Genomic DNA, 27,652 nt, shown 5'->3' with positions numbered 1-27,652 from the left:
ATTATGCCAGAATAAAATAAAGGATAAAAAGTAGAAGTCTCTATCCTCATAATTCCTATACTTGAATGGAACCATTCCAGGAAGAGGTTAAAAATTCAGAAGATAGATTAGAGCGATGCTGTCATTTATATTCAACAATTCAGAGTCTTGAAGACTCCTAATGAGGTTTCAAGGATTATATTTTTCCTCCTTGCCTTATAAACAAATAAACCAAACTAAACACTAATAAAAGCCAAGCTAGAACTGTGTATATTATCCAGCTGCTCCAGGATTTCCCTCCAAAACTGATTTGTTCTCCTTAGTTAAGTACAGTGGCCACCAAAGCCAGATTGATTTGTAATGACAATTTTGCCGTCTTTGGGATGTTAATCAACGGATTGGCATTAAAGTAAGAATCCATGGTAAATCCTAAGCAAATTCTGTGAGGTATTAATATCTGCTTTATATTAATCAGATGTTTCAAAGTAGTGGTGAAGGGCATAAGGAAGATAAGAACAAGCTTATTTTGGGCTTTAGACTCACTTTAAAGTGTTGGATATTGCAGACTAGCTCTTAAAAAAAAAGTCTCTGTATAAATGCTTGGAAATCTTGCTAAAGATCCTCACAGAAATTCTGGTGTTTCTGTAAATTGTGTTCATTTTTCTGTCACGTCAAGTCTGAGGCGAAAAATATTATCTCCACGCCGGGAATCCCTTCCCCTCTGTCTCACAGCAAAGTATGATGTTTTCTACCTCTGGGGACAAGAATAAAATTTTCGGATTTCTGCATCTTACAGAAGTTTCAAAGCTAGTTTTAATTTCACCTTTTATTTTGTTTAATTTTAATTAATCTAAATTTTAAAAGTGGTACTCGATACAGTTATTGGAAAACTTTTAAGTTTGTCTGAAACATCTATGGTACATTCAATCTCCTTTTGCAATTGTAAATTTTATGAAATCTGAATACAGACCAAGCATTTTGAATGAAAATCTAACATTCAAATAGAGAAATGCTGAAAGTGTAAATTGCGCAGCTGATTTAGAAGACTTAGAATGAAAAACATAAAGCGTCTGATTAGTACTTTATCTATTGATTAAATGTTAAAATGATGATATTTTAATATATTGGATTAAATAGATTATAAAAATTGGTTTCACCTGTTACTTTCTACTTACGTGGCTACAAAAATTTTTTAAAGTGTGTGTCTTGTATTATATTTCTATTGGACAGAACTAGTATATATTTTAGAAGTGATATTAAATATAATATTACATATAATAACATACTTTTATGTTATTTTTATCTCTGATCATCATCTCTGATCATTAAAATTATGAACATTTACCTTAGACCTTATATGTCAGGTACTCTGGTAATCATTTTACTTCTCTAGCTAACTGTATATGAGTGTGCCATGTCATCTCATTTCCATATCTAATTACATGTAGCATCATGATTGGTATGTAGTGCGTATCCATTATCATTCTTGTGAGTAAGATTTAAGATGCTCTTCTTGGAAGTAATTTTTGCCTCATGGCTAAAGGTATGAGAGGCAGGGTTATTGAAGAGAGAAGAAAAGTTTTAGCAAACTGTTTGAGGTAGACTTCCTCTTAATGTTACTTTTCCTAATTAAGGTGGCAATGTCTTAGCATCTGGAATTCCCAGAGAAGATCTTTTCACTTCATGGCTCAAGAGAGAGATATTCAGGAAAAAAATGTATAAGATGGGTTTTATTTATTTTGAGAAACTATCACTCAGCCAAAAAGAGAAAAGGTTATTACATTCACATCATATTGCTTGTCTGGGAATCCTTCTAGTGAGAAAATGAACGGAGCCATAAAATTAAAGAAAATATTGACAGGGTTTTCAGACACTAGGAAATGGCAGCCCCTCTTTCCTTTCTTATGAAAAATCTCTTTCTGGGATCTCTGAAACCAAACAAATATCAAAGGGCTTTATTCTTCTTTCTAAAGGTTGTCTACATCCTGTTCTCTGAGGTCCATGACGAATGCAAATTGGGAAAATGCTGTATTACCATGGAGAACGATTAAATAAAAATAGGACCACCATGAGACAGTTAGATTCCTTATTTCCCTGATGTAGTCTGTGTCTTTTATAAATAAATTACGACATCTTCAGAAAGTTTTTATTGTGGAGTTTTAAATAAGGTTGTAATTTCATGCCTTGAAATAAATTTTGACTTTTAAAGTAATAAAATTCATATGGAAGTAACTCTAGCTGATACTGAAGTTGTAGATGAAACTAACCACTTTCTCAACATTTTACTAGGCATTTTTGGCTCAGAAATCTGTTATGTTGGTAAAGAAATGACTCCTTAAGCTTTAAGTAAACCATTGAATAATTTAAAAATTGGGGGAGAAACACCCAGCAAATTGTGTTTTTTAGTGATGTTGATATCTCATTGCTTAGAAATTCTTATACACCCAAACCAACTAAAATTCATTGCCAGCTTCCATATAATTCACAGAAACACATTGTTTTTCTTTTCTTTCTTTTGGGGGAGTGGGTGTTAAATTTAAATAGTACATTAATGTATTAAAGCTCTGTTTAAATGCATTTTTAAACTCTTTTCCTATTCTCTGTTTTTGAGTGCAAAGTGCATTGCACACATCATAAATTAATACTGAGAAACCCAGATTTACCCCAATAGGGTCTCTCAGTGACGACTTTATAAACTAGGCCCTTGTTTATTCTGTGTGTGGCCACTTTGGTTATTAGTAGGAGTTACACTGACTGCCTTTTTGCAGATTTATGAGACTTGGCAAAAACCTTGAGAAAACAGAGCCCTGCTTCTCTCAATAGAAAACATTATTAGATGCTAAATAAACATTAATTTAGGTAAACTGGTACTACTCAGTCCAACAGGAATACAGTCTTAGTTGGATTTCATTGTGATGGGTGAAAGTATACAGGAGGGGAAATTGCTCTATAGAGATGGCAAAGAAGGGACATTTATTTAAGTGATAGCTAAGACTTTGTTCTTAGAACACCTTCATGCTCATTCATGAGGGCCAGTGCTCCTCTGTCCAGGAGGCATGCATCATGCCCTGCTCCCACTGGAGAAGGGTCAGGAGAACACTCAGTCTTTTTAAAATTAGCTCAGAATCCCTGATAGTACAATGATTAATTTTCTCTGAATTCCAACAAAAGCTTTGGGAAGTAGGCATCCTGTGCAGTTAGTTAACACATGGTTTTCAAATAATAACTCTTGAAAACACTGAAGTTTTTGAAGAGGGTAAAGCATTTTTAAAAGGATAACTTGAACCTATCTCTTATCTCTTGTCAATAAGTTAATGTCATGAAAAAAAGGGATGATTTGTATGCTAGATTAAAAATGAGAGCAACACAGCTAGGTACAGTGTGTCACACTGAATTGGATCCTGAGTTGGACAAACCAATTGTAAAGAACAACTTGGGGAATCGTGAAAAATTTAATATGGACTGGATATTAAATAAAATGAAAATTTATTGACATGCAAAATAGAGGTAATTAACTTATAAATATACAAAATAGAGTATTTGATATGATCTTGTGATAAGAAAATATATATGGAAGAATATGGAAAGATAAGCAAGATTTTAACAGTGGTAATCTCTGAGTGGAGTGTGAATAGAAATATGATGTCTTTATTTTCTTCTTTTTGCTTGTCTGTGGTTTAACTGTGTAGAGTGCAAATATACTACTTCTGTGATAATTACAATCTATTATTAATAAAATAATTAACCAGTGGTAAAATTTACCTTGACGTTTACACTAAAATATTGTGTATTGTGAAAGAATGTAAAGAACCCCTAGACTTTAGTCAGTGCATTGGGTTATGTCTTTGTTTTGTGGTGTAGAATCCCATAGGTTGTTTTAATGATATTAAATTTGTTTTTCTTGATAATAAACTAGTTGGTACAAAAACAGCACTAGAACTTTGCTAAGAAATATCAAGTCTCTCTACAATAAGAAGATTAAAGCAGATTTTTCTTCTTTTGAGAATTCTAAATGCATTTTGAAGTTTTAGGGTAACAAAACAGAGAATATTGCTCTAATAAAAGAGTTTTTCCAACTCCTTTCACTCCCATCACTTGTCATGTTATGCATTCATTCATTCAGCATGAGGCCATTCCCTCACAAAAACTTCTGGAAACTTGGATTAAGTAGATCTGGCTCTTAATAAGGACTCTGTGGTAATCAGAAACTGTTAATAATGTGTTCATGTCTTGCAAGTTGCAGACTATGGATTATACCGAGTAAATGACATATGACAGAGTCAGGAAATAATAAATAAGAAGAACTCTGTTGTAACAGGTAGGACCGAATTGTGTGTGCTGATGTTTGGAATAACATCATGATGAAGAATGTCTCAACTTTTTTCTTATAATGTAAGTGATCTTGTACACATTAGAACAGTAAGACGCCTTAAAGACCATCTTCACTAATCCCTTCATTTAAAGATGAGGAAACCGCAATTCACAAAGATAGAATAAGTTGCCAACAGTCACACTGAGATTTATTGGCAGAGCTGAAACCAGAACTTAACTTATGTGATTTCTAATATTGTGCATTTTTACTCTGTTATATGAAAAAGTTTTCCCTATTTGAGGAAGGGGAGAAAATGCAGAAGTCGTATTTAATAAATTAATATGCATTATAGAAAATCATATTGAACTTAAAAATGAAAGCTTGATGTTAAGCTGATTTCTCTTAGATGACCAAATATCTCCCTCTAAAATTTAAGAACAGTAATCTTAAACACATTGGTTCATTTCCATTGATTCTATGTGTTTATTTCAGCCCAATATATAATATATAGTATCATATAATATCATTCAATTTAATTAGTTCTTATGTTCAGAGAACATGTAACTATGGTAAGAATTACAAGTCCAAGAAGTCACGTATTACTCATCTCAAGATTGATTGAATATGAGTAGGCTGATTATATTTTTACTCTGATTTGGATTTCAAAAAGAAGCAATTCTGTTATGTTCTTCAAAAACTTGTTTTGAGCATCTCTTTTCAGTTTTCATGTCAACTGAGATGTTAACAGTTTGTAACCACATCATGAAAATACATTTGGACATTTTTACCTTCATACCTGGTATATCTAGAGAGGAAGAATACCAGGTAAAAAAGAGGGGTCAGAGGCTATTTCTTTACACTTCAAAAAGAAAATCATTCTCCTTCTAGTTAAGGTGGAGGAAACAAGACATTTTTCTAACCCTCTGCCCAGTAAGTACAAAGCTCCAAATGAGAATTGTCATTGCTTTGAATGCAGTAACTGTTTAAAGAGTAGAAATGTTTTAAATGTTCACAGTAAGCATACTTAATGTCACTTACGTAAGTTGTCCTATTTAGATGGCAGCTTCCCCATTCCACCTTTTAATCTTGTCCGTTTTATTCCATAGCAGTTTCCACATTCTGACACATTATATTTCCTTTGTGTTTGGTTTCTGTTCCTTTTTCTAAAATACAAGCTGCTTGAAAAGATTCTTTTTTCTGTGTTCACTCAGTATGTGCAGTGCCTGGAAAGGTGCTTGACACTTTGACACTTAGAAGGTGCTCAGTAAATATTCTCTTGAATGAATAAATTAATAGTTATCCACAGTTGTGGTTCAGTTATTATCTTAAATCAGATAAAATAGAATATTTGTCTCCTTATGTTAACAAATATTATATTTTAGAAATGTCATCTCATAAATCATCTTACAAATTTAATTTTACTAATATATCAGTAAATATTTTTCATATATATACATTAAAAATTATAGGACACATTAATAGTAGCATGTAGTAATATTTTAACTGCTCAATAATTTCAGCATGCACAGAGAGTTTAACTCTGTGGCTTTGACCTTTACCCTGGGAGGAAAAAAAGGTAGTGATTAAGTGTGTTTGTTGTTATTATTCCGTTGTGGGAATAATTGCTTATTCTGCAAAAGTACTATAAGTTACAGTGTTTACTGCCTTATTTTTTGATAAAGAAATAGAATGTGTGTCTTAGTCTAGCCACAAAAAGGGGATGATTCTGTAGCATTTCATGAATTCAAAGATGAGTATTTTTTCCTGTTTTAACATCTGTGAAAATAGGATGGATCTTACAAACAATGGTATATCATAGTTTGGCAACATTTTTTTCTTGGTGAGACCTAACATGAGGATGTACAGGATAATATATTAGCATCTTAGGTTAGATTAAATAAGGTATAATAAATAATATTAACTCACTTTCTTAGAAATGTTTTCACAATATACTTAAAAGCTTTATTCTTAAAAAACAGCATTCATCTATAGACTCTGTGAGAAATTTCGGCAGAGATATTGTCTTGTTACATTGATTTCAGGTTGCTTTAAGCCTTAGATGTAAAGCATTTGCTGAGGTAAAAATCATATTTTCATTGTTAAAAGCATATAAATAGATATCTGTTTGGATTACAGTTGATATTTTTATGTGTTGCCTAACTCTTAGTACCATTTACATCTAATAGTTAATTCTCAGATCTCACTTGTTGACATATTTAACACAGTGGCTCTCTTGATCACTTCATCTTCCTCTAAGGATCACACGCGGATCCAGAGCCCCACACACTTTGCTTTTCCTCCCCTCTCACTAGGAGCTTTTTCCTAGTCTTAGTTGCTGATTCTGCCTCATCTCCCTGACTTTGGAACATGGAACATGCCTGGGATCAGTGCGTGCACATGTTCTTTCCTCTACCTGCACTCCCTCCCTTGGCAATCTCACCTCTCATAAATGCCATCTACATGCTGGAGACTATCAAAGGTGTACTTGTACCCCTGACTGCTCCCTTCTACTTCTGACTTTAATTCGCTCTTGTCTTCTCAGTGTTGCCAGGTGGATGTCCAGTAGGCAAATTTAACGTATTCAACACCCAAATCTGGGTCTCCCAGCAAGCCTCCTCTTGAGCACCCTCACATTCCGTATCTAGCCTCTCAGTTAATGGTGTTAGCTCCGTTTTCAGGTCGCATGCAGAATCCGACCATCACTTTTTGCCACCTCCACAGCTAACATTCTGCGTGTTTCATTCACCGAATTTTGACCTTTTCCAGATCTTTGCTTCAGTTTAACTTTTCTTTGAGGCCTTCTGTAAGCATCCTCTTTAAAACTGCAAACCTCAACCAGGGGCATTCTCCATTCTTCTCTTTTTCATATTTTTTTTTCTGTAGCCCTTGTCATGGCCTGTGTGATATGTGTATTGACTACTCTCTGTCTCTCTGTACCCATCCTCAATAGAATGTAAGCTCCATTGGGAGCAGGAACATATCTATTTGTTTCTATGTTTTATCCCCAACACCTAGAAGAGCGTCTGTCACATTGCAGATGCTCTATAAGTAGTAACTGAATGAATTTAAAACTATCAGCATTACCACCATAGGAAATACTCCTTCATTCTGGCTCTCCTTCCCTCCCTCCTTCCCTTCCTCCCTCTCTCCCTTTCAGGAAAACATATCACTTGACCTATGTTTCATACCTATGACTCATAGAGCATATACTTTAGTTAGCTGTGCATCCAAACTTAGGACAACTCTTTATAAAAAACAATTTTTGAATTCTCTTTGCTCATATTATAGTTCAGCAGTTTTTCCACAAGTATGAATTATTATATAGAAAATTATTGTATATTATGTTGAATACTTTTTAAAGTAATTTAATATGTTATTTATACAAATCAATTAAATGACAATGGCTACAAAGTAGTTCTTTAATAATGTAAAAATATCCCCTTAAGAAAAAATATTTAAACCTAAATTTCCTTTAATTCTTGAAATTCTAAAGCTTCCAAAGAAATTCTGCACTTTCAGAGAAAGTGGAGATTTGCAATAACTATTAATTATATAACAAAAAGCTTGTAAAATAGTTGCTCATCTGAACTTAAGTAAATTTAATTAATGTTGAAATTTTTATACATATTTTGCATTGTCTAAGCCCTTCTTGATTTTCCTCTTCCTTATGTTTCGCCGAATAAGCTATGGTGAAAACATTAATGTGTATAATGTTATTACTATATTGCTATTTATGATAATATCAGAATATTATTTACTTATAACAGTATAATTGATAAATACTGTGAACAAATATAATCCATTTTTAAAATATAGTCTTGATCATTTTGCTAGTGGTTTCTCAGATAGACAAAAATGATAAATCTAGTGTTAGATATTATGTCTAACTTTTTAAGGAATGAAACTCCAATTACTTAGATTAATAATTTTCTTTCTCTTATTCATTTCACAATTGCTTAATGTCCTCTAACAGAAATATACCACGTTTGAGCATATCATTTTCTGGTAACTAGATTTTCTAATAACTGACACTGCTGTATTACTAAATTCTATTGTTCATTTCACTTACAAGTTTATGTTGTGACATTTAATAATATCAAACAAATAAATATATTCCCTTGCCATAAATAAATTTATTACAAATTTCTCTAACATTCTTGTTTATATTTATGGTACGTTTCAACCAAAGCAGCCTAGCTATTTCAAGATGCCCCTTCATCTTCTTTTCTACAAATGTCCAACCATTTCATATGATTAGAGATTATGCTGACAATAGTAATTATAAAAATGAATCACTATATTTTGACTTTGCATCCTATAGTCTTTTTTTGTGAGAAAAACAAAAATATTTTCAAAATGCATGTAGTATAGATATCTTGTTATATCAGTGTCATGTTGCTGTAGCTTTAAGTTTAAAGCATTTGGTGAAGTAAAATGTTTTCATTTTTTAAAATTTTAAAGAAAAGCAGTTAACTTGAATAGCAGTTTTTCAAATTTTATACATCTGTATTGAAACTTTTCATGGGGCTTTGTTCCTACCTGTCTTGGAATTCTGGAATGATTATGTCTGTGATACTCTTGGTTTGTCTTGAGTAAACCTGATTGTTTAAATCACTCTGAATCATTTTTGCAAAATCAAACTCAATACTATACTTAGTATATGTTATGGATATGGGGATAAAATCTAAAAATAAAGGTTAGCACTCTTATTGCTAATATTATACTTAGAAAAGACCTTAAAGTTGCAGTAGTTCCAGCTTTCGTGTTTTAAAGGAAAGAACAGTAAAACCTAGAGAGGTCTTGAACTGCTATAACAAAATGCTACCAACTGGGTAACGATAAATAACAGAAATTTATTGCTCGCCATTTTGGAGGCTTGAAGTCCAGGATCAAGGCGTCAGCATGGTTGTCTTCTGGTGAGAGCCTTCTTCCTGGTTCGTAGCTAGTGCCTTCTTCTTGTGTCCCTACATGGCGGAAAGAGCTAGGGGGTGTCTCTGGAGCCTCTTTTTATAAGGCGCTAATCCCATTCATGATGGTTCACGCTCATGACTTAACCATCTATAAAAGGCTCCATCTACGAATGCCATCATCTTTGGACGTTAAGATTTCAACATATGAATTTTAGGTGTGGGGGGGGGCGGAAACATTCAGACCATAGCAAAGCCACATAAATTATCTGAGGCAAAAAAGCTTGTTGGTGGCAGAAGCTGGCCTCAAATTATTATCGGGAATCCATGATGATACTGCTTTCTTCCAAATGGTAGTCAAATATTTGTTTATATCATGATGTTTTCCATTAAAGACCAATCCATTATTACAAGAAGATGTTGCTCAGTTATGGTTGCTGTTAAAAAGAATGAAAAATTCTAGGAGGGTGAAAATGAAGTATCTTGGTTTTGCCCTTTGTATGAGGACTGTGTTGATTACACTAAGTATAATTTAAAGTAATGGAGTCATTCAAAGAATGTTACCATATAGTTTGATATTAACTTCCCATATATTTCAGTGTTAAATGCTTTATACATCAGTTTATGTATTTACTCCATATGCTTTACATATTACATAGGTCTTCTAACCTGATATCATCTGTATAAATAAGTGAACACAAAATGAAAATACTATAACTGCTGTGATATCCTGTATTTTTAAGAACATGAGTATTGTTATCTCAGGTTAACTCATAAAATAACTCCATGATGTACTTTTCTTGTGCCTGAGTAGAGTTACACTGCATTTGTCGTGTTTACAGATACGTTGTCTGTCAGCCATGAAATGCAATCATGTTTTATGTTGGCCCATTCTTTCTTTTTTAACTTCTAATCAATTCCATGTTGATTATCATTATAAGACTTTTGATCCACCTTTGTTAACAGCTTATTAACTAGTACTTAAGGAGTAACGTTATGTTTCTTCATCTACACCTCAATATTTTCTTTTATTCATAAAGCATAACCTATCTACCTTTTTTTTTTTAATTATTTATTTATTTATTTATTTATTTATTTATTTTTGGCTGTGTTGGGTCTTCATTGCTGTGCGAGGGCTTTCTCTAGTTGCGGCGAGCAGGGGCCACTCTTCATCGCGGTGCGCGGGCCTCTCACTGCCGCGGCCTCTCCTGCTGCGGAGCACAAGCTCCAGACGCGCAGGCTCAGTAGTTGTGGCGCACGGGCTCAGTTGTTCCGCGGCATGTGGGATCTTCCCAGACCAGGGCTCGAACCCTTGTCCCCTGCATTGGCAGGCAGATTCTCAACGACTGCGCCACCAGGGAAGCCCCTATCTACCTTTCTAATTCCTTATAGTACTGGGCTGGCCAAAAGTTCGTTCGGGTTTTTGGTAAGATGGTATGGGAAAACCCGAACGAACTTTTTGGCCAACCCAATACTTAGGTTCTCTATCACAAATTTACATGTGATTTTCAGGTTATTAAAGAATCTCGTTTATTTCTCTTAGAAAATTTATAGAACGTTGTATTGCCCAAATTCATTTAGTGTTTAATAAGTCAGAAGAACAGATTTTTTTTTTTTATGTTTTCCCTTTCATTTGTTCATTTCTTACCTATCTAAAAAACATTTATTAGACTTCTACTTTGAGCCTAGTCAGCTTCTATGGGCTATTTAAGGGAGATTTAAAAGAATATACGTTTTCTGTGTTTAATCACCTTCCAGTATTTTTGGAGAGACAGGAGGCGTGTACAGTTCAGGCAGTATACAAGATAATTTGACTGTAAGTTAGTGTGGTAGAAAAAAAATGTGATCGTGATAGAGAGTGAGTATTTTGACTTGGAATTTATCCATAAATGCTTTTTGGATGCGATTGGATCTGGGAGAGCAGGATATCATGCACAGGGAGAAGGAAATGAACATGATTTGGATAGCATGTGTTAGTTGACCATCTTGACTGGAACAGGGAGTACACATTGAGGAATAGAGAGAGAAAGTAATTTGTGTGAGGAAGGAACTGGCATACCAAGCAAGGGAGTTTATATTGTAAATTAGAGATGGCATTATGAAAGCAAACACTTTATGAAAACAAACACATCTGGAAACATCAGGCATTCCCAAGATTGTAGTCTACAGCTGGAGTCCAGAATACCAATTGTACTAACCCAGGCGTATAGTAACAGCCAACCAAGGCTCCCTTAGTGACCTTGAAAATGGAGTAAAAAAATTAATCCTAGACATAAAGTAACATGTATGTTACTAAATGACATGACTGACACAGATGACAGCCTTGTTTAGTAGTTAAAGAATAGATACCGCCTTTTCTTCCCATACATATGTTACTTCTCTATTTGATAAAGAGAAGTAAGAATAGATCTGAAAGCAGGCTTTCTGATAACTGACTCTACACTAGATACGATCCAATAACACTGATCCTTTAGAAAGCAAGATTGAAGTAAGTTGAAAAAATTAACCTCTTTAAATAAATAGGTTTATGTATGTTGCCTATTAATTATTTTCAGAATATTTATGTGCACTTTACTAGAACTACATAATATCCCTGTTAGGTTGATGACATATTAACATACTAAATTTACATAAAAGAACTCTAACACTCTGAGTGGTTAATTAAATTCCTGAAGATAAGATGTCCTGTAGGAGGCAAAGCCAGGACTTCCATCAGGCCTTAGGGCTTTATTGCTCTTTCCGCTACAACATGATTCTTCCCTGTTCATATTTCTCTGTGTCCTTTATAAAATAATCGCTGGAGAAGTTGACATATATTAAAAAGTCAGATTTTAATAGTAGAAGTTATATGACAGAAATCTACAAATAGCAAAATATCAAAAATGTTTCCCCCAGTTGAAAATCTTCTCCCAGTTGATGCACATTCATTTTTAGCAACAAGGCATAATTTATCTTCCAATGGTAATTATTTTAATCCTTTTTACAGATTGAAGTTAAAAACATGATTATAGACAGTTGTATAATTTAATTGCTTTAAACCTTATCATAAAATACCATTTATAGAATATAATAATTTTTCTTAAAATAGATGAACTTACAAATTTTCCCTAGGTGGGTGGATGATACACGTGCCTGTTTCAAATGGTTCAAATGCAGTATTTGAGAAATCACAGTTGTGTGCCTACTTCACACTGATGCTTATCACAGTTCCTGGCAGTCATCCCTTTTTGAGTGAGTAAGTAAAATAGTACTTACTCACTTAAACTTAAAATAGTAAGTTACATAGTAACGTTCAAAAAGAGAACTCTTTATTAGAGTAATGCAATACAAGAATTTTATTGAAGAGTGCCTGAAAAACTGATTTTTTTGAAGTGCCAAGGATAGGAAGATATCTTTTTCTCTCATCATTTTATAATCAAGAATTTTTTCCTGTTCTTTGACATTCCAAAAGATGCATGCATGTACTATTACAATTGAACTTCACATTCTTTCTTGGCCAAGACAGCAATAACCTCTACATTTCTACTTTTCTCTAAGTGGCTTGCATATTTTACCACATAGACACTGCTCTCCTACCCCGTTTGAATCTGGGTATGTATTTACTTAGGAAAACATTTGTGCTGTGAATGTTTTAGGACTATGGTGGTTGTAAAGACAGGATGAGTATTTAAATATGTGCTTAACACAAAAATGATAAGAAAAAAGAAATAGATAAACTGGACTTCATCAAAATTAAAAATCTCTGTGTTTCAAATAACCCAGTAAAAAAATGGGCAAGGGATTTGAATAGTCATTTATCCAAATAAGATATACAAATGGCCAACAAGCTCATGAAAGGATGCTCAATATCATTAGTCATTAGGGAAATGCAAATCAAAACCACAGTGAAATAACACTTCACACACACTAGGATGGCTCTAATAAGAAAAGCAGACAATAAAGATGGTGGGCATTGTTGGTACGAATGTAAAAAATAAATAAATAAATAAATAAATAAATATGTGCTTAATTTCTGCTAAGTGCAATTTTGTGCTTTGTCTTCTAGATAAAAGTCAACAATTAACAGAAGGAGACAAAGGGGAAGTATAAAGGTGATGGTAAAGAAAGAATCACATTAAAATATTTTCTTATTATAAAACTTTCTCCACTGAGACCAATGGGGATATAGGGAGAGTGAAACTTAACAAAATTTCCCAAATTACTGATGGGCATTCGCTCAGTTCCCAATAGGTACCAACAGGATTCGTTGGCAGACGGCACCCAGTTGGGGGAACGGAACTATCTTAATCTGTATTAAGGAATAATCATCGTAATGGCTAATGTTTATTTTACACATACTATGTGGAGAGGGAATTTAATGTGTACTATTTCAAATCAAATAACATATCAAAGTTGCCATTTTTCCTAAATTTTGAAGAAATTCTTGTCTAGAAAGTGGTAAAACTAGAACTCATGCCCAAGCCCACCTGACTCCAGATTTCAAACTTTTTACGATTTCATGGCCCGTCTACATACAGGGGTTTTCTGCAACATTCTCAAGTGAGGTGAGAAAAATGTGATTCTGAAAACTCTTGGAAGAAGATACCCAGAAATACCAAGAATGTTCCTGACCCACTCAGTCATTCCTCCTATTTTCTGTGGATATGAATCTTTGTAGCAGACATGGGTCATTCTATTTTGATCCAAAGTTTCCCTATGTTTCTGGTACTCTTTTTTTTTTTTTTTTTTTAAAGGGAACGCTATTTATTTATTTATTTATTTATTTATTTATTTATTTATTTTGGCTGTGTTGTCTGGTACTCTTAAGGCTACACAGGCTTTTAAAGTCTTCATGATAGCACACAGAGGTGACATATGGAGATTTTTGGCTGCTTCATCACCATACATCATATAAGTGGGCTGGTGAAGGAAAAAGGAAGAGATCAACTGCTTCTTTCATTTATTTAACACATATATGCTCATCTCCTACTCCATGCCAGACACTGTGCTAGACTTTGGGGATACAGTGGTGAATGTGATTCATGTCTTTGCTTTCATGTGGTTTAAAAGAAGTACATGTGTCTGCAGATGGAGATTACACTTGTTCTGGAAGGTACAAATGCAAATCTTATGAGATGTAGGGAATGGCCTAAATATTATTTGGAAACATTTTTTAAACTGTGATTTTACCATACTATAACAATTTACTCTTTTGAATACTTCGAAAAAGTACAGCAGTTATAATTTAAAGCTACAGTTCTTTATGTGTATAAACTCTTTTGGGTCTTACAATATCCAAATAAGCTTTCAGAAGTAACTTTAGGTTGGCTTACCCTCAAAACTGTTTCTAAATATTAATCTCAGTTCCAAGACTTTTGTCAAACAAATTTAGTAACCCCAAATTGAATATTCTAATATAAAAAGCATTTATTTTTCACTTGGCCTTTATTATTATTTTCTAACAATTTCCATGTCCAGTAAAGCAAGTGTGTTCTTTTGGTTAGGATTTCATTTTGGCAGCTCATGTCGCCAGTGCTCAACAAACTGGAAATTCAGAGAAAATAACGTATTATTATTCCTGCAGCATGAGATCTTATCTTATCTGCTTGTGCATGGAAAAAACTTACATTGTGGGATGAAAGTTGGGAACTTTAATGCCAAATTACACAAACACATTTGCAAGCATGATAGGAGAACATGGGAGTTTCCAGGTTTCCTTTTAAGTTTCATACCCACTTAATATCTTTGGAAAAATAGTTGCTATCATAGTTCATGGAAAAATGGCGGAACTTTAAGTTAACATTTTTTGAGAGCTACCTATATGCCACACAAGGTCGTAAGTGCTTTCCATGAATTATCTCATTTTATTCTTGTAACAACCATATTTAGTAAGAACTGAGAATCCTGTTTTACAGATGAGGAAACTGGACTTAGAGAAATTAAGTGAATTCTTTCAGGTTGTAAAGCTGATAAGTAGCAAAACGGGGATTACAGCCCAAACCATCGCAGAGCCAGGGCCTAAGCCCTTAAGGCTGTGTTACCCCTGGGAGATTCAAGAGTTTTATAATAGTTGCTATAACACATGGTAAAAATAAATGAGGTTAATTATTGAGGATTTTGAGAGATTACCTAAAGTGAATTCTGTATTTTAAAATCCAGACCACAGTGCTAGTTTCACTTATGAGTTAACTTCAGAGGTTATATCGTAGGAGGTGATATGATATTTTCTCTAAGAGAGAAATATGTAAAAAATAAAAATGAGCACATATCTGTAGCTGTGTGCTCAACTCAGGAATCTCCTGCTTATTCTAATTTGAGGCAGAAGATTTGGGATGGTCATTTATTTTTTATCTCTTTACTTATTTATTTATTTACAGTCAGCAGTCTTTTATTTGTGTACAAGGTGCTCTGCCACTAATTTCTGTGAGATCTCAGGGAATCGCCACGCTTGGTTGCTTAAGCTTAAAAATGAATGGGTTGCAAATGAGGAACATTCTACAAAATAAGGAATCAGTACAATTAAAAAATATCAGCATCGTGAAGGACAAAGAAACTGAGGAACTGCCCCCAATTAAAGAAGGTTTAAGAAACAAGGAGACAAAAGATGTGATCCTGGATTGGATCCTAAACCAGGAAAAAGACATGAGTGGATCAATTGGCAAAATTTAAATAAGGTCTATAAATCAGTTGACAGTATGATATCGCATTTAATTTTCTGGGATGGTCATTTAAATCCACTTTTTCAGGTACAGCTGGTAAGGATGGGATTAAACACAGCCCAGAAACTGATATTAAATTTACACAATGTTATATGTCAATTATATCTCAGTAAAAAAGAAAAAGAAAAATGAAACTGATACTGGTAGATAGGGAACTAGATAAGCATGGCAAGGAGGGTGGAAGGGAAAATTGGATAGCCAAATATTCAGCACACGACTTTAACAGAACAATTATCCAAAAAAAAAAAAAAAAAGCAAAATATATTTATATAAGAAAGACAAGAAAGGTGTTTAGAAATAACAGGCTACCTGATATAGAAGTTGAAATTTCTGGTACCTTCTCAGTCTCACTTCATAAGACAGCAGCCAAATCCATTCTTCACACAGCCATATGGCTCATGCCCTGGGCAATTGCAAGTTACTTTTAAAATACAAATGTGTTAGTCTAGGACCTACTCTCTTATATGTATTAAGAGAATGTAGGTAAAAGGGATGAATTCACCTTTACCCATGAGCTTGTTAACAAGGTCCACACTATGCTTCCATATTGCATATCTGGTATAACTAATAGTGTTTCTGAAAGAAAGTGTTATAGAGTCATACTCGAAAATATGATATCTTTATATGAAGGTATATATAAAGTTTAAAACTTGTGTTAATTATAAAACAATATTCTATCATTTTACAATAATGCTATTTGGTCTATACATTATATTTATTTTTAGTTTTATTAGTGTCTGATCCACATGAATTGAAATATGCATTTTGAAGACAGTAAAGCTTATGTTATACAAACATTAAATGCTTATGCAAATATGTATTTGAATAATAATTGAATATGGAAGGAATTTTTTAATATATGCTTTTAATATTCCATCTTAGGGCTAGTAGATATATGAAGATGTTCTAACATGCACGATAGCTCTTTGAATATGTGGGAGAGACAACCTCAAATCTGGTATGCTGTAAATACAGCAATTTTGTAAGCTGTTATAAATAATACTTGGCATGTTTGCAGATCTGGAATGGTTTAAATGTAATTGATTTTTTAACTTTTTAACTTACCTAAACCTAATTCAGTATTAACATGAGGTCTAATTTTGTTCTGCTTTCAGTCAGGAGATATTGCTTTCCTATTTTCTGGGTTATTATAGTCAATAAACTAAAAATTATTTTTGAGCTCCTGCTATATATCAATGTTTTACTGTGTTATGATAATCATAGGATGTTAATAATGAAGTTAGATCAACCACATTTTGTAAGCTGTTATGAATTTCAAAATATACTTTATAATAAATAACAATTTTAAGGTTAGTAAAAAACTGTAAAAAATTGATCTTGGATAAAATATAACTTTTTAAACATTATTTTTTCATGCAAGAAAATTCTTTTAATTAACTCTTTAATACTTTACATATGTCAAAGGATGTCAGCAACTTATAAAATATAAAGTATGTAAACTTCTTAAGTAGCATCATAACTGGAAAGGGTAATTTTTTAAAGAAAGTGAAACGTAAAGAACACTGATAAGAGTTTGTGAAAGGTCTTTTTACCCATTTTAAAAATAAAGGTGAGGGGTAGGAATGGAAAACAGTACACTGAATTAAATAGGATAGATGCAAAAAAATTAAAATGTGTATGTAATGTACTACGATCCAATATAAAGGATATATTGAATTGTAGCATATGTCATTACTATATTTTGAATACACCATTGAGTATAGTATATCCTTCAATTCTACATAGCCCGCAAGGTTATTTAAAATTCCCTGTTTTCCCCTTTGAAGCTAGTATCCTTTCTGGAAAAGACACCAAAAGAAGCCTAATCCTTTTAATCTTTTAATACAAGTGAAAATCTTAAAGTCAAGCATTATACATATTCACCAGTGTTTATTCTATTTTGATTCTATTTGTTATATGTAGTTATTATTTGATTGGATATTTAGTTATTTTCTCTTTCTTAAAGAACTACATCATTTAATTTATTTTTTCATTGAAGTATAGTTGATTTACAATGTTGTGTTAATTACTGCTGTACAGCAAAGTGATTCAGTTATACATATATATATATACATTTAAAAACATATTCTTATCCATTATGATTTATCATAGGATATTGAATATAATTATCTGTGCTATACAGTAGGATCTTGTTGTTTATCCACTCTATATATAATAGCTTACATCTGCTGACCCCAACCTCCCACTTCATCCCTCCCAAATCCCCTCCCCGTTGGCAACCACCAGTCTATTCTCTATGTCTGTGATTCTGTTTCTGTTTCATAGATTCATTTGTGTCATATTTTAGATTCCACATATAAATGATATAATATGGTATTTATCTTTCTATTTCAGACTTACTTCACTTAGTATGATAATCTCTAGTTGCATCCATGTTGCTGCAAATGACATTATTTCAGTCTTTTTCTTATGGCTGAGTAGTATTCCATTGTATATGTATACCACATCTTCTTCATCCGTTCATCTGTTGATGGACATTTAGGTTGTTTCCATGTCTTGGCTATTGTGAATAGTGCTGCTATGAACATAGGGGCACATGTATCTTTTTGAATTACAGTTTTGTCCAGTTATATGCCCAGGAGTGGGATTGTTGGATCATATGGTAATTCTATTTTTAGTTTTGTGCGGAACCTCCATACTGTTTTCCATAGTGGCTGCACCAACTTACATTCCTACCAACAGTGTAGGAGGGTTCCCTTTTCTCCACACCCTCTCCAGCATTTGTTATTTGTAGACTTTTTAATGATGGCCATTCTGACTGGTGTGAGGTGGTACCTCACTGTAGTTTTGTACATCATTTAATTTAAATGAGTGGCACTGGAAGCACTCCAGATACAATTGTATCTTATCCTTCATGACAAAATTCAGACCATCACTGATTGTCCCCGCTTAAGCCATAGAAATGGAGTTTGTTTATTTACTTTCATGGTCATTTTTTGTCTTGGTGGTAACCTGTGATTATTTTCTTCATTTATCTTCATACTTTTGGAAATTATATAATAGTTCCCTGAGAACTCTTTATTTTACGGCCCTTATAAACTCTAGGCATATGTTCAGGTCATTATTAAATGTCTTTAAAACCATAATTTGCTTTTGTACTTAAAGAGAATCTGAATAGAAAATTAAATCAAATGCAATAATTTAAAAATGGCTAATACACATTGATCACTTACTATGTACTGGGCATGGTGTAGTGCTTTGCATCATGGTTTATAATCCTTACAACAAATGAGTTAAATACTGGTATAATCTACTATTTCAGATGTGATAAGTCAGACACAGTTAAGTTAAGTAACTTTCCCCTGAATAAACAGGAGGCCAGCGGCAGACCTGGGCTTTGCGCCTGCGTGCTCAAGCACCATGCCACTCTACTTCTGACATGTCCTGGAGGAGTTATGGAAGGTATAACTGGGCATGTTTAGAACTATAGGTAGAAGAAATTTAACAATGCGATCATATAAGTGTACAAAAATAAAAATTATAGTATTAGTTTATGTATAATAGTTACAACTTTATTTTCAAATTATTTTTAGTGTTTTAATAGCAGAACTAAACCAAATGTGAGAGTATGGACTGGGTCATAGTCTTGGGAACTTTTGAATTTCTGGTAATAGCTGGTAGACCATCTATGGCAAAATTCAGAGTTCTATTACAGATAACTGTCTTCAGAGATCCAGCCCTTTTCTGGGCTAGCAGCCCCTACAAAGAGCACGTGCAAACTTATCTTGTAATATTTGTCTAAGAAAGACACAATAGTCATCAGTTGTTGAATTCAATTTGCTAAAGATAAATTTTAAAATATTAATGACTTTCACATTTAATTACATTAAAATCGTTATTTTATTTATTTATCTATTTATCTATCTATTTACTTATCTATTTAATTTATAGCAGAGTAGGGTCAATTATCATGAAATTCAAATCTGATGTGAAGACTGAGTTTCTAAATTCTGCATATGACACTTAGTTCCCTTCACATGCTGCCTATTTTTATTCCCAGATAGTTTTATGTTTATGAAGTGAATTATTTAAACTCTTCTTGCTATGCATATGGAATCCTTACATTGCTAGAAATGTTTATTTCCCTTAGGCATTTCATTAAATAGTGAAGAAAGAAATAAATTGTGTTCATGTGTTTAGCACATCCTTTTGCTTTTTAAAAAAAGTCATTTAACTTATCATAAGTGTTTTGGTCTCAGAAGTACCTGCATTCCTGGAGAATTTATGGGAATATGAAGTTCAGGGTCACATTTTTTCTGCTCTGTACTGTTTTTAAGATTAAGAAGTTTGCTTTTAGATACTGGAGTTGCTGGTAATTTGACTGGATTTCTTGGTCTGTTTATTTAAAAGTGTTAGGAGTTTTAAAGAGAATCCTTATAATTGTTCTATATCACATGCCTTAAAAACGTAATTTAATTAGTTCATTATTATTTACTAGTTTCCAATAGTTACAACCTTTAGATCCTAAATTAAATATAGTGTGAACCCATGTTATAATTTAGTTTTACTATAGGGACTTACTTTACTATTTCCTATACATAAGTAGTTTTATATAATAGGTTGATATCATTTTTACAGCTTGGCAACTAATAACCTCTGTATATTGTTTTTGAGGATATGATGAATCTCTTGTCTCACAGTCCTGTAAAGTATCCACTAAGCAATAAAAAAAAAAACTTTGTTTCCTTCTTGTAGCATAACTAATCTTTTCAATAAATATTTTTAATTGGAAAATATAACATACGCGTGAGAATTGTGAAAAACAGCACCACCACACAGGTCAGGAAATAAAAAGAAATTCTTAACTGTACATGTTTGTCTGTCATTCCTATGCTGGTGCTGTGCTCCTCTCTTTGCGTGTCTTTGCACTGCTCCGTCCTTGTTGTAAGCTCTGCTGAAGTAAAAGCACCATGAGAATATTTTTAAGTGTAATAAGATACCTACGTTGCTTTGAAAGACAAGCTACATGAGGTGCACAATTATTTCTGCTGATACAGAGACCATGGGGCCAATAAATTAATTTCTATATAGAAAATTTGTGTATTCGATCATTGAAGAGTCAATTTTTAAAAAGATTTAAATCCATTTATTGCCCACATAGCAGAAATAGTAGACCAGTATTATAAAGTCTAGGAAAATTTTTATTGGGCATATAACTCAATGTCTAAATTAATAGCTAAACATGTGTTTTAGGAAAGAAAGTTAAAACTTTTGGATATTTACCAGAACATGATTCTGTTTTGATGCTAATGATATTCCTAAAAGATAAAAGGAATAAAATAGAGAAACTTCTCAATAACAGACACATGGTTAACTCTTTTTATTTCAAGAAACTATGATCGTTTTGCCTTCTTAATTACAGTAATTCCTAATCTGCTTTATTCAATATTTCATTTACTTAAAAATCTCTTTTTAAACTGCAGAGGGCATGTATCAGAATATTTGAGGTGTAGGATGTTAAGTTTTAAAAAACAATCAGTTTAAATAATATACATTTGTATTTTGAATACAAAAGGCAGACATTAAAATTTGACAAGATATCCTATAATTCTCAAAAAGTATATCAGAATTCCAAAGCGTGAGGGGTAAGGTTATCTTGGTCATGAAAAGATGCATGGATCAAAATGCTCTCTAGAAAATGAGAATTTGGAAAGAAAAATCTTAAACCTTTGAATTGTGGATTAATCAAATTTAAAGAGAAACAAACTATGATTATGCTGTTGTTGCTTTCTCTGACCCAACAAATTGATAACCATTAGTGATCTGCTTTGAGTAGCCAGTTAATATGAGATATAGGCTAAAGAAGATGGCTAGCAAAGTCATTTATAGTCATGTCTTATTAATTTTTTCTAACTGTGTTAATTATTTGAGCAGTTTGGGCTTCGGAGGCACTTGATTTCTTTAGGACTTCTTTATAATGTAAGCATGGTTTTGCTGTTACTGTCATGTTCAGGAAAAAAATGTAACCCATAATATTAAATCTAACATGTTACACATGTATGTTCTAAAATCTCATTATTCTATTATTTTTTATTGAGCTGGATTCATTAGAGGTAAGATCATGGAGAATTTGATCTGGCTCTAAGTACAAGGCTATAAGTCTTCCAAACTCAAGTAACATGTAACAGTGGTGCTTTGGTGAGCAGGGATTTATACAACAATATACTTTCATTGTATTTTAGAAATACAAACATTGTGTTTAAACCACTGCAAAATAAAAATGGAATTACTGTAATTTATTCTTACTGACATAGAGTGTAGCATGTAAGTCTCTTTTTTCATGATCTCTGAAAAATCAGATGGTCTGACAGACTACTTTGGAATATATCAATTGATGAAGAATTCATGACATCTGAAGGCAATGAAGTCTATTAATGGACAGTTAAAATTCATCAACCAAAAGTTCCTACACTATAAATTCCATCCATTGGTAATAATACTGTACAACTTGAGCAGTGATTGCATACCCTCGACGGTACTAAAGTAGTAGAATATCATGTATATTAGAAAACACAGAAAGAGAAATTGGAAAAGGATGACATAAAATAAATGTAAATGACAATTTTAGCATTCCAAGCACCATTCCAGTGAGCCTTCATTCATCCCACTTGCATTCTGCTTTGATGTCACTGCACTTGATCAATGGAATATAAGATATCTCTCTGCAAACATAAAGTTTCTCCTTGTTTGCCTATGTTGTCTCTTTGTTGTTCAAGTTTATTCTATAATTTCTGTTTGGTTCTTTGTCACTATGTTCCATGTCCCTGCCAGGAAGTAATGTTACCAAATTGATTAGTCTATGTACTCTATAGGAAAACCATCTGATCAAACAATAACTCAAAAATATGAGTTACAGTTGGGCTAAAGTGAGTTTATACTGGTAGTACCTTTAATTTGGGGATGGTCATAGCTCTTTGTGTCTCGTGAGTTAGATAAAAAATTCTCAAGTGACCTCATGTGCACCACAAAGGTATAAAGAACAAATAGCTCTTTATAAATTAAGAAATCAAGGATTCTTTTTCTCCCTTCTCCAACCTACACACACACACACACACACAAGCACACACATACCTGAGAAATGATCCTACGTCTAAGTTCAAGGTTTTCAGGTGTGAAGACTTATCATGTATTTTCTTTTCCTATGCATATAGTCTATTTTTTCACTATAATTATACGTTCTTGCAACAAATAGATATAAATAAATAAGAGAAATCAATGAAGTATGCAAAATTTTATATTCCTTGCTCCTCAAATAATATTTTTGACGATTTACCATCCATCTAATAAGTTCTGGACTCTTTGTATTCCTTTGGGAAATGGCATAAGGCCTTCCTGAGTGTGAGACTATGCATTTGGAGCTCTGATTTAGTGGAACAGTGTGTAAAAATCTCTCATAATCACAACACTCCCTATTGGCTCCACATCTGAAGATCCCCAAGAGTGCTGTTTGTCCCAGTGAACATCTGGAACAGATTATGTGTAGTTAATTGGCTCCAGGTCGAGCTTGTTACAGACAGTAGCATGCAGTATAACCTATGCAATTCACCAAATCCACCCACTTTAGGTTAAATCACACCTACTTCTCTCTATAATTCGTCCCAGATGCGGGACACACACACGTGTAGGTACAAAAAACACACACAGACACACACACACACACACTGACATGCACTGGAAGATAGCAAAATATCAATAGATTATTGGAGAGGTTGTTGGCAATACATTTAACCCATAAATTATCTCAATTAAAAGATTAACTATTGAATTCAAAGGATTGTTGGGAGGAAATACAAAGAATCAGGAGCAGCAGGTTATAGAGTGATTGTTTTATAGGAGAAAAATATATAAAGTTTTAAAAAAACATTCCAGGAGTTTCAGAATTTTTGTTTTATTTTGTTCCTCACCCTTAACAAATGGTTCAGCACGTGTGGGCACTTATTGGAATGTCATACTAGCAAGGAAAGCAGTGCTTTGATTTTTAAGTTATTTAACAATATTAATGAGTTAGGTAACAAGGAACAGTGTGACTACTGTTCATTGGAAACCAAAACATCAATCTTCTTAACTTATAGTGTTGGACCACAGGGCATGTCTTAGCGATTAATGACCAGTTGGAGGAGTAGATATCTCAATACATAGCTAAGGGCCATTAACCTCAACTGGTCATTAATTCACAGGAAACGTCCTGTACTGAGGTCATTATTGCTAATAAAATGCACACACGGAAAGTTTCCTCTCTTTCGCGTGTGTACATAAACATACATTCACATTACATGCATTGTTACATGTCATTAAAAAAAGTAGTATTACATATGTCCAGAAGCTCAGAAAAACTAAACCTAATGAGAAATTTAATATACTTAATCTCTATATTCAACTAACCTTTCACTCTTTTTGGAGGGTATGGGTAGGTGGAAGGATACATGTTTGTGTGGCAAAGCTGTGGATCTGCTGTGATCAGATACCCATTTTCTGCTAACATGTGGACATAGGGAAAAGTAAAAGAAACAGGCAAGTGGGATTAGAGAAGCACTGATGAATATGGATGAAACCAGCACATATGATCTAAGACCAAAGGCAGTGTGGAATAACAGCATCGTTTGAGTCCTAATATTGTATATTAGGTACCAGAACAGGCATGAGGCACATTTAAGCATTAGGCCGAATCCCTCTTTGGTTTCCTCTCTTTCACTCCACTGGATTATGCTACATTGTCTCGCCCTTCTCACGCCTATCATGCTTCCAGCTTTTCAGGAACCCTTAACTAGGTATCATTGTTACCTGGAAATGTCTCTTTTTGCTTTTTATTCTCCTTTCTCTGTCCTCTATGAAACTATCCTTGTCTTACTTAAACCTATATGATACTCCTTTGAGCTGCCTTCCATAGCATCTTATAAATATCTCGATTTTAGCAATTATTTCATGATACTTTGTGTATAATCAACTGCTCCTTTCAAATAAGAATCTTATCTTTCTTCTCACTTTAATAAATCATTGGAGATGAGTTATGGTGTTAGTGACCCCATAAGTATATGTGTATTATATATTCTTAAATGCAGATTCTTATTTGCAAAAAAACAGTAAGTTTTTAAGGAGAATCTGTAACTCAAAGAATACATCTGTGTTTTACTGGTGTAAATGTAAAATTGAAAAGTTGCAAACATGCATTTCTTAAGACAGTGAGTAAATTAAAACTCACATAATTTAAAACTAATCCTGATAAATTTTTCTGTAGACCAGTTAAGTGACTCTGTTTTTTGCCAATAGCATATGCGTTTTCCTACTAGTTTTGAAATAATACAACTCTTTATTTTTTGAGTTTGTTTTAAATATGTTATTTACAGAAGGGCTTTATTAGTGTTTTATTTTAAAATATATATTACTGAAATTTTTAAAACTAGAATTTTCATTAAGGACTGCTGATAGTGTAGATCTTTTTGGTCAGACAGACATTCCTGTTTTCTCTTAAATTATGTCATTAGGTGAAATCATCAAGAAATGTCAAGTAAATGTGAATAAAATATGTTATGTGTGGCATACGATATTCTTAAATGAGTATCTAAATCAACTTGATTCTTTTCATTTGTAGTAATCTTCTAAATCAAAGAATTAAATATGCATGGATTACACACAAAGACAGCATAGTTTGGTACTTCCTACGGGTAATTAAAGTAACTGAGAAAATATACTTTATTAAGCATTCATATTCAACGTTTCATGAAGAAACAACATACACTTTGTAGTCTATTCTTAGAATGTTTGTCTTGTATAAAAAATTAATACATCCCTATATTTTATTTTATTTCACATTCCCAGATTGATCTTAACTTCTGAGATTTAAGGTAAGTTTAAGGAACCTTGATTCAAAGTCATTGAGGCATTTTAGTAAAGAGTTGATCTACCATAAGAAAAATACTCTTATTTAGACATTCTCTTAAAACTAAGCCATATAGACATAAAGTATTTATTTTGTTATTAAATAATTACAAAAATACTAAAGTATAATACTTTTTTATTATGGCTAAAGCTGTTACCAAGAAATTATTGGTACTTGAAGCAGGTACCACATCTGGAATCCTCCCAGGAAGTACGCATAGCAAGATCCTTTCTGTGGGCTATTTATTAGAAGATGTCGAGGAGAAGGAAGAGAAGTTGAAGACTGCATCAAGAGTTGAAGGTCACTTGATTCTGCCATAATGAAAAGCACCTAAAGACTTAGGGGCTAAGGAGACTGATTCTAGCTGAAGTCCAGAACAAATGTTTTAATCCATCTCTTATTTGCCACATGACCTTGAGAGAGTTATCAAACCCTGTACCTCAGTTTCCTCATCTGTAAAATGAGGAAAATAATTACCTATCTTTCTTGACTGTCATTAGCATTGATTAAAAAATAAATGGAGGCATATTAAAATTTTTAAGAATTTATTTGAGCAAAAGTCAATTTGAATTGCACAGCACCAAACTGGAAGTGGTTAGGAGCACTCCACTGATAGGATATTAGGGGGAAGACTTACACAAAGAAAACTTCGGAAACAAAGAAAGGAAATTATTTTATTGGCTATAGCTTAAAGCCTAGTTAACTGTTTGGTTGTTCTTAGCGTTCTGAGTTCATAGCTTTGAGGCCTTTACAGGCTTAGATTTTATTTGATTAGGTAGGCTACCATGGCATTAGAGCCACCTCGGTCTAATGACCTACTTGTTTAATTAATTTAACAGCATTAAGTGATTTAATTTATGTAACACACTTCTTAAAAAGTATCTGGTTCATGTAAATACTCAACGAATATTATTTGTAATTATTATTACCAGGCTTAGTTTGAAATATGTGTGTTTTGATTTACTCCATGTCTTAACAAAGACAACCAAGGCAGCTTGTTTATGGCAACCTAGTTAATAACCACCACCTCTTATAAACCCTTTTATTTTACAGTTTGTTTTTATATTCAGTGCTGCCCTGTGTGGAGTAGTATAGGGTGCAGGTAAGATTGCCTTGTCCCAGGCCTAAAATCTATACTGGTGGCCCTGACCTGATCATGTCCAGTTGTCCCAATTTTAGGTGAACTGTTAAAATATTTTTTGTCAGAAACAAAAGAACTCTCTCAAAATGACAGCTTTTATTAAATTTTGCTTGAGGGTCTTTTCCTTTGAGGATGGTATGGGGAAAGTGTAGGCTTCTACCAGTATTCTTATCTGATCAAGAATTCATCAAGTTACAGAAAGAATTGGTCACTCCTATATTTGCATGAAACAAAACAAAACAAAAACTTTAGTAGAAAAATAGTTGCTAATTAACATAAGTAGTTGAATTTTTAGTTCTGTACTCATGTCCTCTGAGTAAAGCCAGACCTGTATTTTATTACTCAGTTCTGATTCGTTTCCCTTGCAACAATTTCTAAGAGCAGAACAAGAGAGAAGGAGCAAGCATTTTTTTAAATCTACATACATTCAGAAAATTATAATTTAGTAAGTGTAGGAAAATCTGCAAAGTGCTATATTAATAGTTCTTTTCTTCTTTTTAGATTAAATTAACGCTGTTTGAAACAGAACACTGTTTTCATCATGATTGTTACTAAAGATGAGAGGCCAAAGTCCAGAAACCATGATTTGTACCTTTTTCATGCCCTGATGATGCTAAGCATGACCATGCTGTTTCTTCCAGTCACTGGAACGTCTAAGCAAAATATTCCACGACTCAAGCTAACCTACAAAGGTAAATGTGTCCGTGTTTTTCGGGT

General features: G+C 33.1%; 1 protein-coding gene across 3 annotated transcripts in view; it reads left to right on the top strand.

The window, feature by feature from the left end:
- The window catches only part of SEMA3D (semaphorin 3D), a 209,716-nt gene that overhangs the window by 44,043 nt on the left and 138,021 nt on the right, over positions 1-27,652 (top strand). For 2 of the 3 annotated variants that reach the window (XM_082398303.1, XM_082398301.1), the window contains one exon: positions 27,437-27,627. In XM_082398303.1, the coding sequence (XP_082254429.1) occupies positions 27,477-27,627 (151 nt within the window). In that variant the 5' untranslated portion in view covers positions 27,437-27,476. Of the gene's footprint in view, positions 1-25,733; positions 25,760-27,436; positions 27,628-27,652 lie in introns of all 3 variants that reach the window. The other variant, XM_082398302.1, reaches the window with a different exon arrangement.

This window comes from Balaenoptera borealis (genome assembly GCF_965194805.1).
Source record: "Balaenoptera borealis genome assembly, chromosome: 7".
Classification (NCBI taxonomy): domain Eukaryota; kingdom Metazoa; phylum Chordata; class Mammalia; order Artiodactyla; family Balaenopteridae; genus Balaenoptera; species Balaenoptera borealis.
The sequence above is the reverse complement of the archived record's forward strand: the minus strand, read 5'-3'. Positions and strand labels throughout refer to the sequence as shown.